The 17027-nt window shown below is 39.5% G+C and overlaps 1 protein-coding gene across 1 annotated transcript in view; it reads left to right on the top strand.

Moving 5' to 3' along the window:
- The window catches only part of fbxl17 (F-box and leucine-rich repeat protein 17), a 230224-nt gene that overhangs the window by 157912 nt on the left and 55285 nt on the right, over nt 1-17027 (top strand). The window contains exon 9 of the mRNA XM_053326131.1: nt 6860-6936. Within this exon, the coding sequence (XP_053182106.1) occupies nt 6860-6936 (77 nt within the window). The remainder of the gene's footprint in view (nt 1-6859; nt 6937-17027) is intronic.

A 17027-nucleotide genomic window follows, 5' to 3' on the forward strand; every position in this document is an offset into this window, starting at 1 on the left:
TAAGGTATGACGATTACTGTGAAAATGTATTTAGTTTGCAGAATTGTCAGTTTAAGTGGTTTTACTTTATGTAATGTTTAATACTTTGTAGTAACAAATGGTTTCTTTGGTGTAACACAACACAATTTTGATTAAACCCCATTCAACAGAAGAACAGTGAAAGTCTACACACATTATCGAAGGGTCAGCAATTTCAAAAGCAATGAACATGTTCCCTCTCATTCAATAAAACTTGTATTGCTTCATTTTAAGATTGTTGCTTTTCATCAGTATGGAGTATTTGCTTACTGAAGGGCTCTTTTGAGGTATTGGATATTTTTATATCAATTTATATTAGCCCAGTGAAAGAAGTCTTAAAGTTTTTTTTTCGTCCACAAGATTCCAGAAAGTCAGTGTTGCACATCGTCTGAGGAAGCAGAGCATTGCTTCCTTACACTTGTGTATGGATTTATGGGTGATATAAAGAAAATTTACAGCAAGAATCATTTTGCAAGAGCGTTCTCCTCAGAAGTATAAACCCCCATCTTGCCTTGCTCTCCTCTTCTGTGCTACTCCGCCCTTCCATTTCATTAAGTCTAAAGACAGCCATGGAAGTCTGAATTCTCGTCTGTCACCGCTGCTGCAGCCTCCTCCTCCTCCTTTTATGTTTTCAACCTCTCCCTAGACCTTCAACCGCTTTTCTTTATATATTTCATGCTTACTTTCTTTCTTTTTCACCCTCTTCTCTTGAAAATCATCCATTTCTATTTCCCTGCTCCCTTTGTGTGGCTTGACAGCCGTGTAATTGTGGGCCGTGTGAGGAGCGGGAATGAGACGAGGCCTTGTGTTGGTCGGCACTGTGCTAGTGTACCTACCTAAAGCCATTCTCCCAGCACCGTCTTTGTTCCGGCTCCATTGTGATCAGCTAGCTAAAGAGAAGCGCTACACATGTTGTTTGGATAGAAGACTGTCTGCAGTCTTTGTGATAAATATGGACCTCTGTTTCTCTCAAGTATTGTTACTATTCTTCCTCTTGCTGCCTGGCTGCCGGGATACCTCTGGCTGTGCTGCATAAAAGAAGATTAGTTTCACCTCTGAGAGACACATTTACACAAGCACAAATAACACACTATTCATAATGACACACACACACACAAACACTTGGTTGCCCCTTACTCCCTTTGTCCCTCCTTTCTTGCCCTACATCTCCTTGTTCAGCCTCACTGTAAAGTTGCCCCAGTTTGCCGTGTATGGACATGGTACAGTAAGGTGTTTGGAAGTCCCCTATGTTCCATAGACAGCACTTAAATATAGAGAGAACTTAAACCAGACGACATGTCTTGGATTCAGTCAAAACAGTCCTTGATCTATTATAATAAGCAACCAGGTGTTAAGGTAATTGCACATCTGGACGCATTTATGTAGATGAATGTGATGCTAAAAATATGACATAGTATTGTTGAGTTTCGATTAGTTAAAAATATTTTATTAACAGCATCAGAGAGTCAAAAATACTATGTGATAAATGGAAAGTAATACACATTTGCATTAAGTACACAATATAAATATAAAATAACCAGGAATGTTACCTAATTTATAGTATGACTGTAGTAAAAGGCCAATAGCTCTCGTTCTTTGTTAGCGTTTTTTTAAGAGCTGGGATTAAAGGCTGATAACCAGGCTTTGTCTCAGTTTAACTTCTGGTTTTACAACAAAACACTAAATACAAATACAACACACTAAATACAGTACACAACAGCCTGCTGTGCTGTTGAAGAGTACAGTTACAAACTGTTTTCTGCTAGTTGCTCAGTGATTTTCTTTTTTTTTTTTTTTTAATCGTCATGTTTCAAACACTGGGCAAGGTTGTCCAAGTGCCCATATTACTGACAATATACAGAGGGATTTTAAAAGGCTTTGCTAGTTTTCTAAGATGTTAACGACTCACAGCAATTCCTCTCTGTCAGGATGAAAGTAAAGAGGATCCTACTATTTTTCTTAACCTTCAGTACAGTACACAGCAGATATTATTAAATTCCTCTGATAAATACTGATCCATCTTTTCCTTTTTTAACATTCAAGAACATATATCAGACATATATAAAAATACATTTTTACAATAATGCTTGTCAGTGCACATAACCTTTTTTAATAAAATGTACTGTATGTTTACTTTAATTGCAGCTTTTCAGAATGGAGTATTAATAAAGCCACAGTGGTTTCTAAAAACTGAAATAATTTTCAGTAAGGTGATATTGTACGTAAATGTGTAGTGTCAGTAAGTTGGGCTAAGAGCAAATTTAATTTCAGGAAATACAAAATTAAAAATGAATGTCTCCATATTCAGTGGCTTTTCACCTTAATCTACACTACTTATGTTGTCATACCTTTGTGCCTAATTTACATGTTAAGTCTGTGGAAATTGCTTTTGTTAATCAGATATAAGATATACTTGTAGTGGTTACCATGGTTTCAAAGTTACATTATTGAGTTATTCTTTCTTGAAAACTCCAAGGGAAGAGCAATTAAGTATCCGAAGTGCAAATTACTGTGTGTTTTTCTCCTGATAATACAAAAGCATAGTTGAATCTGACTCTTTAAGGTGTTTCGGAGAAATTATTAAATTGTCACTTACTGTTACAAGTACTACATATTAGTGTGGGGACAGGGAGAAATGAACCTTTCCTCTCTTGTGTTATATCAGTCAGGCCCAACTCTTTTTTACTATGATTCAGCCTTTTATCCTTCAGCGTGGAGTTGAACAAAGGCTAAATTCTTTGGCAGGCAGCTTTAGTTGGCTGGCAAAATAATTAAATTAAATGAAAAAGATGGTTTAGGGTTGAGCAAAGTCCTCAAGGTCTGGTTGCTTGCGTCCAGTAATTTAATTTAGATAGAAAATGTGTGTATTACTCGGCGCTTAAGGATGACAAATTCCACCAAATCCGAGGTATGCCAAGAACCAAACCAAGTTTGATTTTGTTTTTGTGCGACTGTAAAAATGAGATAGAGAGTCGAGTGACAGTTTCATTGTTTACCTCTAACTGTTTGTGCCGACAGCGCGGTGACACTGAGCCAAACTCACACTGACCCCTGATGAGTCTCACTTCCTCTGTCCTCTCTCTCCTGCCTGCTGGTTACACTAATCGTTTAAACACGCAGTCCTTTCGTTGTCATGGAAACAGTTTTATTGTCATTTATTGGAATAAGAGGCCTTGGGCTGTATATTAGCTCTCTACATAACTATAGCAAAATGCTTTCTCTGGTCTGTTTTATGCATTTGTAACATTCTTCAAAGTATATTTCTTCCTCTGTGGCAGGAGAGACAACTTGTCTCCACTCGTCTTTATTCACTTGTGTCATTATCATTTACTCCTCACCCTATTACATGTCTTCCTCTTGCTCATTTTTCAGTTATTGTTCAAAATCTTCCCCATTAGCCTTCCCCTCAGCTTACCCTTCATTTTTTGTCATCTTGTACTCCCACTTTCCTCTCCTCCTCCACCACTTAGTCACCCTGCTTCCATGCACTCTTCAACCACTTCTGTTCTTCAACAACTTTCTGCTCTCCCATTTTCGGACACATTTCTTTCACCTTACAGTCTATCATTCCTCTCCTTCAGTTCCTGCATCTCCCGCCATACCATAATGAACTCTATACGTTTTTGTTTTTGCCACTTCATCAGTTCTTCCTTCTCCCACATACTGTACCGGTATTCTTCTTTCGTCATCCTCCATCAATTTTCTGCTTTCTCCTCCTCTTCTGTTTAATGTTTTTTTTTTCTTTTTTCTACAAAGCCTTTTCTTTTCTACATCGCACCTTTCACTGGCTATTCTTCGCCCCTTTTTTCAACAGCACCAGCAATTTCTCCACCTTGCCACACTGTTGACTTGCTCTCCTCGCTGCATCCTAATGCTCTCACCGTTATCTCCTGTAGCATTGCCTCTCCCTTAATGTTCAGTATGCAAACCATGCCCAACTCGGGCTTTTGTCACAGGCTCTGTACATTATTGAAAGCGAGCAGATAACTAATTCATGTCAGCTGAGACTTGTGGGGTTTGGATGTAGGTGGGTGGAAGCATGTTGCCTCTTGAAGGCCTTTCATTTGGCGTGAACCATGCCTTAGCCATCACATCCCATACCTCTGCTCCGTCCTGCTTTGTTTTTTCTCTTCTCCTTCCATCCTCTCATTTCATCTCAATCTGCCTCACGCCTTATTAAGGGTCCTATGCTCTTTCCTCTTTTTCCTCCCTTGTCTCCCACGGTGTTCCTTCCTCTGTCTCTGTTCAACCTCAAGCTACTGTATAGAGATTTCTACTCACTCTGTTTCCTGCTGTACTCGCCTTCCATCTCGCCTCACTCCCTCCCTCGTTCATTGATGTCTGATCTAATTGCTTTTGCTCTGACCCTGGGGACCCGGGCACAGTGTAACAAGCTCCCAATGGATGCACTCTGCCTTGGCCGTCGTCGCTGCATTCCTGAATCACTACTTTCTTTTTATCTGTTTCCTCGCCGACTCTTCATTCAGTGCATTCATTCATTAGCAGCTCTAATGCCATAGCCCCAAGACACATGGCATGATACTGTGGTCCTTCTGGCTTAACTGAATCTAATCTCAGTCAGACCACAACTAAAGGTTGGGCCAGGAATGATCAATTGCAACAGGTCTTTTTTTAAGTGGATTTTTTCTTGTTTTCATCTTAGAGTGGGCCAAAGAAAGAGGAATCAAGTAGTGGATGGAAAAAATAAGAAGGGAAGGATGGAGGAAGAGACAGAGAGAAACATAAACAGGGAGAAGTGGAAACAGAATGAAAAAGTAGAGAAAGGACATCTTGATAACACAGTGGCTTGCAGAACCACTGTAACTGAAATTTAATTTAAAAAAGTGAAATAAGAAGAGGAAACCAACAGATACACCAGCGTTTAGCCACACATTCATGTGCACATGATGGCAGCCTCATGTCTGTTTGGAGCGTTGGTTATGCCGACCTCAGAAATTAACACGTGCCTGCAAGATGCATTATGCACACGAATGGTGGGGCCAGACTAGAGATATGACAGGGTCAGGGGACAGTAGGTACATCAGCAGTGGGTTAATCTGATGGAGAAAATCACGAGACCATTCAAATATACTGGTTATGCTTCTCATTATCATTTTTTTCCATTGATGCCATGTCCTCTGGAGAGTATAACAACCATGGCTGACGTCCTGGCCCTTGGCTCTCGGTTTGACCCTTTGGCTGAGTGCTTAGCGCCGTTGTTTGTGGTATTGGAGAATGGTTTGGGAACCCTCCTTCACTAGGCAAAATGAGTAAAACATTGTCACGATTTGCTTGATTTAGGGGTGTTATAGCCCATCTACAATGGCACTGCTGTGGCTTTTTCTGCTGTGGTCTCATAATTCACAAAAGTGATTGCCATTTTTATTGTTTACATCATGCAAATCTGGAAGTTCAATGTATATCCTTTGTTCTCTGATGTGCCCTCTAGTGGAATCCTCCTATAGCACAAAGTACATCAGCAAGTATTTGAGCGTGAGGTTAAAAAGCAAGTATATTGCAAGCCTGAAGCAGAAGCCAGTGCACATTTTAACAGCTCTAGCTTCACTCAGAAATAAAGGATTTCAGAAATATGACACACATTTAACTTATCTCACTTGCATCTTTCCCTCCTTGATCCTACAGTGTGATATCTCACACATCAAGTGACATCTATGAATAGTGTCACATCACATCCTGGAACAGTGCATGAGGGAAAAAAATACACAAGCTTACAAATCATGCTTTGTTCAGGAGGAAATGTCACTGTGCTGAATTCCCTGTTGATCTGCATTATATTTTCACTCCTGTTTGCTAGATAGTGAGTGAGGACAGCATGAAAGTGGAGAAACTCAAATTCTCTCGTCAAGTCTTAACACATCAGGCCTGGCCTATAGTGAGATAAGCCAGCGGATAGAGTGAATATGAGTAATGCATTTCAGAGTAAGCTCCATCGTCAGTCATATTGTGTGAAAGTGGATGAGCACAGTCAATATTCTTAGAAAGCACAAGAAGAAAAACCTCAATATTGTTCCCTGTTTCACTTTGACATGAAGCTCAACGATGGAAGGCAGCTCAGCTATTTTTTTTCAACCTCTGCTTTCACATTAACACGAGAGCTGCACAATATGTGTGTGGGTGCTTGTCTTTTTTGTTACATAAATATTCATGATAGAACACCAGCATAAAGATCAAAACATTTTCTCCTGAAGGTTAATAGGTCAAATGCGTTGATCAAAATCTAGTTGTAGCACACACGCCTCTCATTAGAGGCATTTAAAGAGAATCATTTGATACAGATACTCTGATCTTCCCCTTGGCCCTCCCTAGTGTATACTCTCTCTCTCTCTCTTTTTTTTTCTCTCTGTCTCTCACACACTCCCTGTAGGTCCTTTGGGCTCAGGCACTGGGCTGAATCCCTCTTTGAAGTGAGCAAGCTATATATGTGTGTGTGTGTGTGTGTGTGTGTGTGTGTGTGTGCGCGTGTGTGTAAATCTGCGCATGCACACACAAATATGCACATATCCTCCCGCTGTGGTAGTGCACGCTCCTTTAATCAGATCAGGTGTTTAATTATTAATGTGTGTGTGTTAAAAGAAGCAGGGGCAGAATATGTGAACAGTTACGACCCTGCAGCTGTACTGTTTAACCTTTACTGAGGAATAATCCTGTGTGTGTAACGGGGGAGTTTAAGAGAAAGAGAGCTGCTGTGTCTGCGGGTCCATTGTGCTGTTTTTGAGCAGGGGCAAAATTGCCTTCAAGCAAAAGTGACATGCAATATACAGAACATAGATGCCTTGGGTGACACTTAAAACATTTGTTTCTTCTCTCTGTCTCTCTGTAGGTGTGTGGAAATCATCGCCAAGGAGGGGAGAAGTCTAAAGGAGCTCTATCTTGTGTCTTGTAAAATCACAGACCACGGTAGGATACTTTCAATCACTGTCCCTTTGTTGCAGTCATCCTCCAACATTATCATATTACCATATTACGCACTGTCACTACAGTGACTCAGGACTTGTTTGATTTTACAGCTTGCCCTTTATGAGATTTGCAAACAGTAAAAAATATTATTGAAAAGTTTTACACAGATTAAAATAATGTTGGATCCCATTGGTGCACTTCATAGGTGCTCATACTGTTGTTAGAGATCTAACTTTAAGCAGAAGTGTACCATAAGGTTACCTGACAGCTGACTTTTTGTGAATTCAGATGTGAGAAGGTCAATATTGCAGGAGCTATATTGTCTTAGAGCACAGTATGATCACTCGCTCCTGGCTGGATTTCTATGCGTTTGCTTGTGTTTGTGGATTAGAGGCATTTGTGTTGTCTGACAGTAGACATGCATGGTGTTTTCCTTCCCAGCGTACAGGCAGGCAGGCAGGCAGGCAGGCAGGCAACTCTTTTATCCCTCTCGCATCCCCCCCTTTCTATTTTGTTCACACTACCTTGCTTCTCTGCTTGATTCCATCCTGCCATATGTTTTGCAGCATATTTAAGTCTTTTATCAGCTCCAGTGTAATACACAGTTGGGGTACTTCAATACGGAAGCACCAGGAATACAATGCTGACTAACACTGCTTGCATTAATTATTCCATTTCTCGTGAGGCAGCATGTTTGTCTCTTAGGATGTTGTAATGGTGTTGTGTGTGTGTGTGTGTGTGTGTGTGTGTGTGTGTGTGTGTGTGTGTGTGTGTGTGTGTGTGTGTGTGTGTGTGTGTGTGTGTGTGTGTGTGTGTACGTATATGTGTGTACCGTGGAAGCTCAACAATTGACACCTACCAGCTGTGTCACCAACTAGTGTTTTTGGGTGCGTACACTTTTAGGAGGTACTCAATCAAACATTGTTAGTTCTTTTTTATCGCCTATTTGATCTTCTTTATCCTATTTCTGAACCAAATTACCCCCAATCTGCCATGTGCTCAAAACATTTATCTAACTGGAAAGAAATGCTTGACTTTGATCATAAAGGTAAGTTGAACTTTTCATTTAAATATGTCCTGAATACTTTGAATAGCCAGGGTTTGAGCCTGTTTTCTGTTGCTCTTATCTTACCTGGTTCGCCTTTTAAAAATTACCTATTCAAAATAACACAAAGGGAAAAGTGATGTAACAAACTAAAAGGCTCTCTGCTTGCTACTCTCATGAAGTTTTCTTGAGGATGCTTCTTAAGGTGAGTTAGATATTGATTTTTAACTTGAGAAAGTAAGTAGCCTATACTTTTACTCGAAAGGCTTTATAGTTGTGTTGTATGATATTGTTTCAGTTTGCTTTTTTTAACTTGCTGTTGTCTGAATTATAAGCTCATAGAACATTTCACAAAGGGTCTACAGAGATAAGAGATTAACAAGCCGTCTGCTTGGAAGTCCCATGGTGTTTGTTTGAGAGCTTACAGAGCTTAGACTGTTTTTTGTTGTGGGCACTGACATACATTGAGACATTGTATGTAATACTGAGGTACAAATGAGTGTGTCTGGTATGATGGTGTTTTGAACTTTTTCCAGACATGGGACCAATGTATGATGTGTGTAGAGCCACATATTGGTTTGCTTGTCCACTTTCATTCATATTCATAGAGACTTGTTGCAGTTTCAGTTGTTATTGTTTCTCTGTTGTTTTCTTGCAATATTTCTCTTTAGTTTTTAGTTAGTTAGCTGGGTACTTACCTGTGTACCTTAAGCAGTAGTGTAAGAAGAGTATTCGAGCCAGGTCAGGAGGACAGTTACAAACCCTCAGGAAGAGTGTTGGGCCATGATATGATTTTAAAGTAGTAGCCACGTTCGGTGTTGCCATCACATGACAAACACTGGCCAACAAAATGCTTTTTCCCATTGGCAATTATTACAAATGTGGCAGCCGTAAAACATTGAGCACATTTTTCATGAGCATCACAAACACCTCAAAATGACTATGTATGATTAAAATATGATGTTGATGCTTTATCAGTAAATTGCAGAGTGCCAAAATCACAATGAAACATGTGGACAAGCCTGTATTCCCTTAGCTTCTGCAACTCAATGGGAGTCTCCGATTCAGCGTTTCTTTTTTAGTCAGTGGGAAAAAATGAGGTGTGTTCCTGGGACCTGGTTTTCATATTTTAAGACAAATCTGCATCCACTACAGTTCTTTGTATCAGAGTTTGAAAATGTGTTGACTTTAACACACAGTTACACAACAAGTACTTTGTGAGCACAGAAAAAACTACAGTCCCTATGATAAAACTAGCTCTGGACGCACTTCCCTTGGCTTTGGGGAATGGTGTTCTTTAAAGGTTGCTAAAATGTTTGAAATAAATAATGATATTAGCTTTGTTTGTTCAAAGAACTACCGTCTGTATCTAAACATATGAAGCCGCCCACACAACATGCCGTTGAGAAAACCTCTGTTCCAAGACTGGATTTTTAGTTATTAGCGTAATTACACGTCAATGGGATTTTGAAGTAGGCTTCTTACTTCTGGAACAGAACCTGGGAGTTCTGGTTTCACTCCAGCTCTCTATTTCATCCGATTGTGTGTGGAGCCAACAGGAAGTCAGCCGTTTCAGCCAGAAGAAGTCTCTACTGCACATGCTCTCAATCAAGTTGGCCTGAAGAAAGTAGGACTCTAGTGCTCATGGTCTAAAAATGTCATCCTAAAATGCACAAACCCACAGAAGCCTATTTTTTTTTCTTTTTTGGGGGGTGTATGTGCTCAATGAGCAGCTTTCATTGGAATGAATGGGGCAATCAACTTGGAACACGGTATCCAGTTTTTCTAAATATATCCATGATGTTGACCAATGCAGACCATTGGCAAGCCACATCATTATGTCTCTGAATGGGGTATTAGTCTTGCAGTCCAATTTTGCACTTTGAGAGGCACCATGGTCATCAGTTTATAGAGCTGATATATCTGACTGCTACACTGTGAACTTAAAAAACTCTTCCCATTTGTACACGACAGTACCTCTATTTAGCTGCTTCTGTTGTGGCTTTACTATAGTCAGTAGTGACAACAGATATGAGAAAAGGTATTAATGCCAGGCACTAATTATCAGAGATTTCCCAGAGGAAGTGCTGATTATGTTACGTGTTGCCCCTGAGTGGGAACTTAAATGATTACTCTCCAACACCAGTTGCAGTTTGCTGCTGACTTGTGTGAGTTACTGTGACAATAATCACCTTGACCCCTCTGAACCTGAGCCTTAACTGTTGTGTGCGTGTGTGAAATGTTACGTGGGCGTGTGACCACCGGTGTTTGATGAATGACTCCAAGATCACAATAGTACATTAAACTAGGAACGCACACAACCACCCCCTATATATCCCACTCTCTTTCTCTTTCTGTCTCTCTAATCTTTTTGACCAAGATGAATTGGTGATATCTGATCTTCTTCCTTCACTAATGACCCCTCTGGCCCTCTTTGGCTGATGATGGGGTTCTGTGTGTATTTATGTGTGTGTGTGTATGTGCATGTCCATCAAGAATAGAGATGCCTGTTGTAGGAGCTCTGTGCTCTAACAAAATGATTGGTGGATTTCCTGCTTCAGCCTCTGATAAATTAAATAACAGAAATGAGATTTTACATCTGCCAAGCCGGCCCCCGTTTTTTTCCGCCCATCTCCTGTGCTAATTATTTTTATTAATGGCCTCTCTGAGTGCATTTGAGATGTCCACAAGCCTCTTACGTTTGAGTGTTCTGTTTTTTCCTCCTGGCTTTTGCTTCCTGTGTGATTTTATAGGAGCACAGAGGACAAACAGAGACATAAAGACAGGTTTAGATGGCAGCAGGAGAGAGCTAAGCAACATGTAATTTTACTCCCAGTGCAGATGGTTTTAGAGATTATTTTGTGTGGAAAAAGAAACAAATGGACAAAGCGAAGATAGAGCTTTTTTGGCATAATGATCTTACTGAAAGCCCTATTAGTGCTATGAAAAAAAAACACTTCCGAGATCTCTCATTCATCAGACAACATGCAAACTAATTATCTTAAATGACATTTTGGTTGTAATCAAGGCAGTGTGTAGAGTCTTGTTAAACACCTGGATTCTGTGATTCACATGTTACATGAGTTTTATGCATTTTGCACACCTGTAACTAAGGATTGGTGATGAATTATTGTTATTGTCACACTTCTGAAAGATTTTTTTTAAAGCCTTCTCTCGACATTTCCTCTCTTTCATTCCACATTTTGTTTTCTGTGTGCTACTTGAGCTTTGTATACTTTTCAAAAGAATTTTCTTCTTATTTTTGCTCCTGATATTATCCTCATATGAAGCCAAAATCAACTAACGAGGTCAAACATTTAAAAAGGGCATTTCTACTCTAATGAGAAAGTAAAAATAAGAAAAAAAGGACAAAGTATTTTTTGAAGAAATAAAGTATCTTAAACTACAAATTTAGCTTGTTAAGTGGGGCTAATTTAATGAATATAATAAAAATCCTCTGTGCTTTCATCTAATCAGGCACCAAGAGCACTCTATACTTCTTGGAATCAAACAACAGGGAACCCGTATGGCATATATTTAGTTTTATCATTAGGACCCAAGGTTATTTTCATAATACAACTCATTCTTTCATACAGGAACCCTCCAGCAGCAGGCTTTTGAACAAATTTGAGCCCTGACCATTTGTTTAAGAACCCCTAATACCAATTTATCACTGACACTTCCAGACTTCTGGGGCTACAAAGACATTGGTTGACTTTCCAACACATTACACAGTAATTCTATATTGACATGTCCTCATACAGTAGTTAAGGTTGTCACAGTAAGATATGTCGAAGTTTAGAAAGTGGGTGTGTCCTTTTTTGGATAGAGGAGTCAATTAAAATAGTATGGATGTCATTAGAAAGGAAATTACATTTTAATTATTTAGAAAGATGCCATGTAGTGAGATAGTTACTTACACACTTTGCATACTTTAAGTATTTACACATTATAACAAAATAAAAATGGGGCCACCTAATTTCCTCACTTCCATAGGCGTGGGGTGGGGTGGGGTCTCAGTTTGCCCATCTCTCCAGCTGAAATAAAAGTACTACTATAATTGGTTTGAAAGCTGATCTTTATGAGAAAACCTACTCAGCCTCTCTCCCAGTGCTAATCAGATCTCTACTCCAGCACTGTCAACCTTATTGACTGACCCTTACACAAGCAGTGGCCCATACTGCATCTGCAACACACCTGGATAGACAATGATACGTGCCGGTCCCCTCTCCCTCTCGCACTTTTCTGCGTGCATCTTTCGTTCTCATGTGTGTGTTTTGCATTAACATGCATCCATTTGTGTGTCCGTGCTATATGTGTATGTGTGTGTGTATATCTACATGTAACTGTGCTTATCTTGTCCCTGGTAGCCCATCTGCTTTATCCAGAGACAAAAAGAGAGACCTTGGCACCTCCGTTCTTTACATATGGTAATTCTCCTCTTTCACCTGCACAATCCCTTACCTTGTCAGTCACGGCCTCCTGTGTACATCAGTGCGAATACAAGATCGAGTGAGACACCTGTGGGAGAGTGTGTATGAGTGAGGAGGAAGAAAAGAAGCAGCTTTGGTCTGCTTTCAGAGGACTAGAAGTGGAGCTGCTATCGAGTTACGAAGTGGGAGGAATTATTTCAGGCTCTCAGAGTGATGCAAGTCGAAGTCCAATTCATTTAAAAAAAACAAAAAAACATCTAACAACAAATGGAAGCTGTATGTAACACCTTATAGACCTGATAAATAGTATACTGTATAGTATTCATTAGCTTACAGCAGTTTTGCTTCTCAGGCTGGCTCCGTAGAAACAGTGGCTGAGGTTCATGTACTTTAGTATTTAGATCCCTAGTCATACCAAATGTGAAATAGAAATGAAGTTATCTAGTTAAATCATCCAGGAGACTCTTCTGTGGTGCATAACAATAAGGGCATTATTAAAATCTTAAAAATGGGAATTTAAAGTAGTTGAAATACTTCATGAACAAACTGCTCTTCCCATTTTGCAGCTATGTTGCTGCTAATAAGAAATCCTGACAATAACAGCTCATCCTCCAGACTGTTGTGATTGTGTTGTGTTGTTGTGTGAGAGCAACTGAGCTTCTCAGATTGTGGATTTTGCTTTGTTCATCTGTATTTACCCATCTGTCAGCTTGTGCAATTTTTGTTGTCTTTCAATTTGAATTAATCTCATTCTCATAATTGATCAACCCCAGCTCTGCAGCTCTCAAATAGTTAAAAATTGATCTCCATCCTTCCTGCTATGAACCCTGTTCTAACACCAAACCTCCTTCCTCCTCTCCTTTCCCCTCTCATCCCTCTTTCCATCCATCTTTCAGCTATTGCTTTCATCTGAGGCGCTTTATTCTAAATGCCCTGAACATTGATAGATGGGGCTTCCCAGCCTCTCCTCTTGAGCACAACCTCAAGAATGAAGCATGGCTGTATGTGTAAGTCTTTGTCTGTGTGTGTATTCGTGTGACGCTGTGCTTGTTTACTTGTCTACATATGAGTTGGCGTATATTGTAGCAGGTTTCCTTGCCGTTGGGGAAATTTTGATACGTACACACTCCCCAGAGTATCATAGTGCTTTTTACAAGGTGAGGGTTGCTTGGCATAAAAGCTGAAACAGCACTGGAACAATCTTTCTGACGATGGAAATGGCATGTGATTGTTACGCTCCCATATTCAGTATGATAAGACCATTAGGGTTTACTCCTAGCTGAGGAGTTACTGTGCTTGCTTTTAACCTTAAGCCAGTGTTCACTTTCATTATTCTGCACTGTTTGTGCGATTGATGTTCATGTCAAACCTTTCAGCAGGATATCAGTTCCTTGCAGGCCATGGTTGTTTGGCATGGTGCCATTTTGAAAATGTCACGCAATATTGTAGTCACTGCAGTAAAGAAAAGTAAGGAGCACTTTAATTAAATGATCAGCTATTGTATTTACATGTGATATTATTAACCCTAATGGTGACATGGTAACAATGTAGAAAGTTGTAGCTCTGTGGTGCTGATGGCTTCTGTTTCTTTCTCTCTTCCCTCTGTAACATCTCTATTTATCTTCAAGCATTCATGTGCGTTCCTTCCATCTTGTTTGTTTACTAAGCAGTTATTCACCACCATACAGTCTAAGTGCTGCAAACATAATGTGATGTAAACTTAGATAGTGTAATAGCTTGTTTGCTCCTCTCTGTCAGGCATTCAGTAGGTAAATAATGTAACTCTAAAAGCAGTCGATTAAAATGCGCAGAGCAGCACAGCAGATTTATGTTGGCTGCTAAGGGGAGCAAGTCAATAGACAATCTTTGTTTGTCTATCACCACTGCGAGTGTGGTTGTGTGGTTGTGTGTGTTCGTGTGATGACTAAGAAAAAAGTTATGGTTTCTTGGTTTGCAGTTTGGTATGAATGTGTCTGTTAATGTTCATGGGCTTAAGTAGCCTATATAGTTAGTAAGTGACAGACTGGGAGACATTTTTTTATAATGTTATTTTAAGCCTAGGTATTTTATTTGAATGCAGTTTAGCCACTCTTGTCATGTGGGGACTTAATAGTAACAATAATCAACTCAGAAACTCAGAGATATGCCTATAAATATTTTGGAAACAATTAATTGAACAATACATTAACTTATTATAAGATTATTTATAATTTAATTAAGAATTGTACTGTGGTGAAGCATGATGGAGTCACGATAGATTATTTCATTGCTGACATTACACAAACTTGTCAGTAAATATCAGCACATTAGTCTTTGAGGTCCTTGGTCTTGGAGAACTGAAATTATTTCATATTCACCTGGTGACTTAAATGTTGAAGAGTGTAACCATCACAACACAACTTGACAGGAGCACTACCCAGGTGTGATCCTCCTGACAACAATTCCATTAAGCGTAAAACAATGGAACCGGAGGTAGCCAAGCCCAGAGGCCAAATCCCATGACCCTTTTCCATATCACACCATGACCCTAAAAACCAATGGAGCAGTAGTACACGGAAATAACACCTACTAGGAAAATTCATAAGCTGTGTGTTTGCGCCTCAGGGGGAAAGAGATGGTGGAACAGAGAGGAGGAGAGTAACATATGTTGTGGAGTGCTACTGGACATGGTTAGGGCAAAGACTCATAAAGTGGGTTATTATATCTGCAAATCAATGAGAGTGCTTAAGATGTGGGGAAAACAACCAGCAGAACGCTTACCTCAGAGATGAACTCTACTACTTCTACTGCTACTGCAAGACCACCTTGATGCTTGCAGCACACAGTGCCCATATTTGCTGCATCCCATCAAGGGCTGCAGATAACAATAACTTTCGTCATCATTTAATATGCAAGCCATATTCTCAATTAATCCCATTAATGATATTTCAAGAGATAGTGGAAAAAAATGTATCATTATATACAAGAACCCAGGATGATGTCTGTCAGGATGATGTTTTGTTTCAATCAATCAACAAAATGCAAAATTAGACTGTGTATAAAGATAAACATATAGGGATAGACTCAGTGAGGGGAGACATCACACGTTGGTTTGCATTGGAGCCTGTTTGAAACCCAGACTCACAGGTTATGGTCAGTGCCATCTTTTCTGCTCAGAGCCAGGACCTTCCAAATGAGGAGTGTGGGGTGTTATCTTTCACGCTCTGCAAACACATCCCATTCCCTCGAAAACACTAAGAAGTGTGTACTTGGGCTATTTAACTACTCTAGCTAAATTGTGCTAACAGGGTAGGTATCATAACCAAGTATCATTTACACTTATGAAATATTGTAATAATAATAATAATAATAATAATAATAATAATAATAATTATAATGCATTTTATTTAAAGGCGCCTTTCAAAGCACTCAAGGTCACCTTACAAGGCACACATAACACAAAAACAGTACATCAAACAATACAAATCAGGTGACATTTAGTGCAGAGATAAAGAATAAAGAAAGAAAATAAATAAATAGATAAATAAAAATAAAAATAAATATGAACGTGGCTTGTAACACTAGTCCAACTCAGCGTGAGTCCCAGAGCTGGGGAGAGCAGGTGAATAAATTGTCAGTCACAGCTGTCAGTCAATAGCAAGCTACTGTAAGTCTTTAGATTTTATTGTACAGCAATAATTTTCCAAATTTAGAAATTGAGAGCATAATGACTCAATAAATAATTATTGACTTAGTATTTTTAGAGAGAAGTTGATGTCTTTCAAATGGGAGTCAATTGAAGCCAACATCTAGGGGCCTTTGCTGCACTTAAAAGTACTTCTGCATTGGTTTCAGGTTCAAGCCCTAGTAGTTGCCGCTTGGGCAATAGAAAGCAAAGCAGTTAATTTCCTGCATCCGAGAAGTTGAGACCAGACAATGTTTGGTAGGTCTGCTTAAAAAAACTACTGAAACTTACTTAATCAAAGTGTTGTAGGTTAATCTTGTGTCATTTGACAAATAGATTAATTGACAATTGTTTAACAAAATACAAACAACCATTAGACATACATAAAAACAATTCTTTTTTGTTTTCATATAGGTGGGAACATCTTCACAGTAAGAAAAATTCAACAAGTAAAACCCTAGAAATAGGTGAAAATGTGTCAGCCACGAATAAAGTTTGCCTTTGGCTTTAGCTAAGGAAACTTTGCAGAACTGCCTGTCTGTTTAGAATAATGTCCATTTTCCCCACCATTTGCAAGTTTGGAAAGTTCATTAAATGATATACAGGAAAACTGAGATGGTGACAAGTAAGGGGAGAGCAGAAACCGCGTAAAAGGCTGGACTTGAACCTCCACAGAGGGAAGACATACAGTATAGCTAGATGACCCCTGCTCAAGTGCATAAGTACTCTTCCATAGGGTTCCCATCTACAGATTCTGCATAGTGCGTAGCTGAGTATATAAGTCGAGATTTCCATTTCCTTACATCAGCCTGTGGTGGTATTTGCAGATTGGGAAGCAGTGCAAAGAGGCTGAAATTGAATTAGTTTCCATATATTGTCCTCTCCTCCTCTTTCTCAAGCTAAGCCCTGTGGTCTATCCACTGTTTGCCTTATGGGGGAGAAAAGTGAG

Source organism: Scomber japonicus, chromosome 9, assembly GCF_027409825.1.
Source record: "Scomber japonicus isolate fScoJap1 chromosome 9, fScoJap1.pri, whole genome shotgun sequence".
NCBI classification, from domain to species: Eukaryota; Metazoa; Chordata; class Actinopteri; order Scombriformes; family Scombridae; genus Scomber; species Scomber japonicus.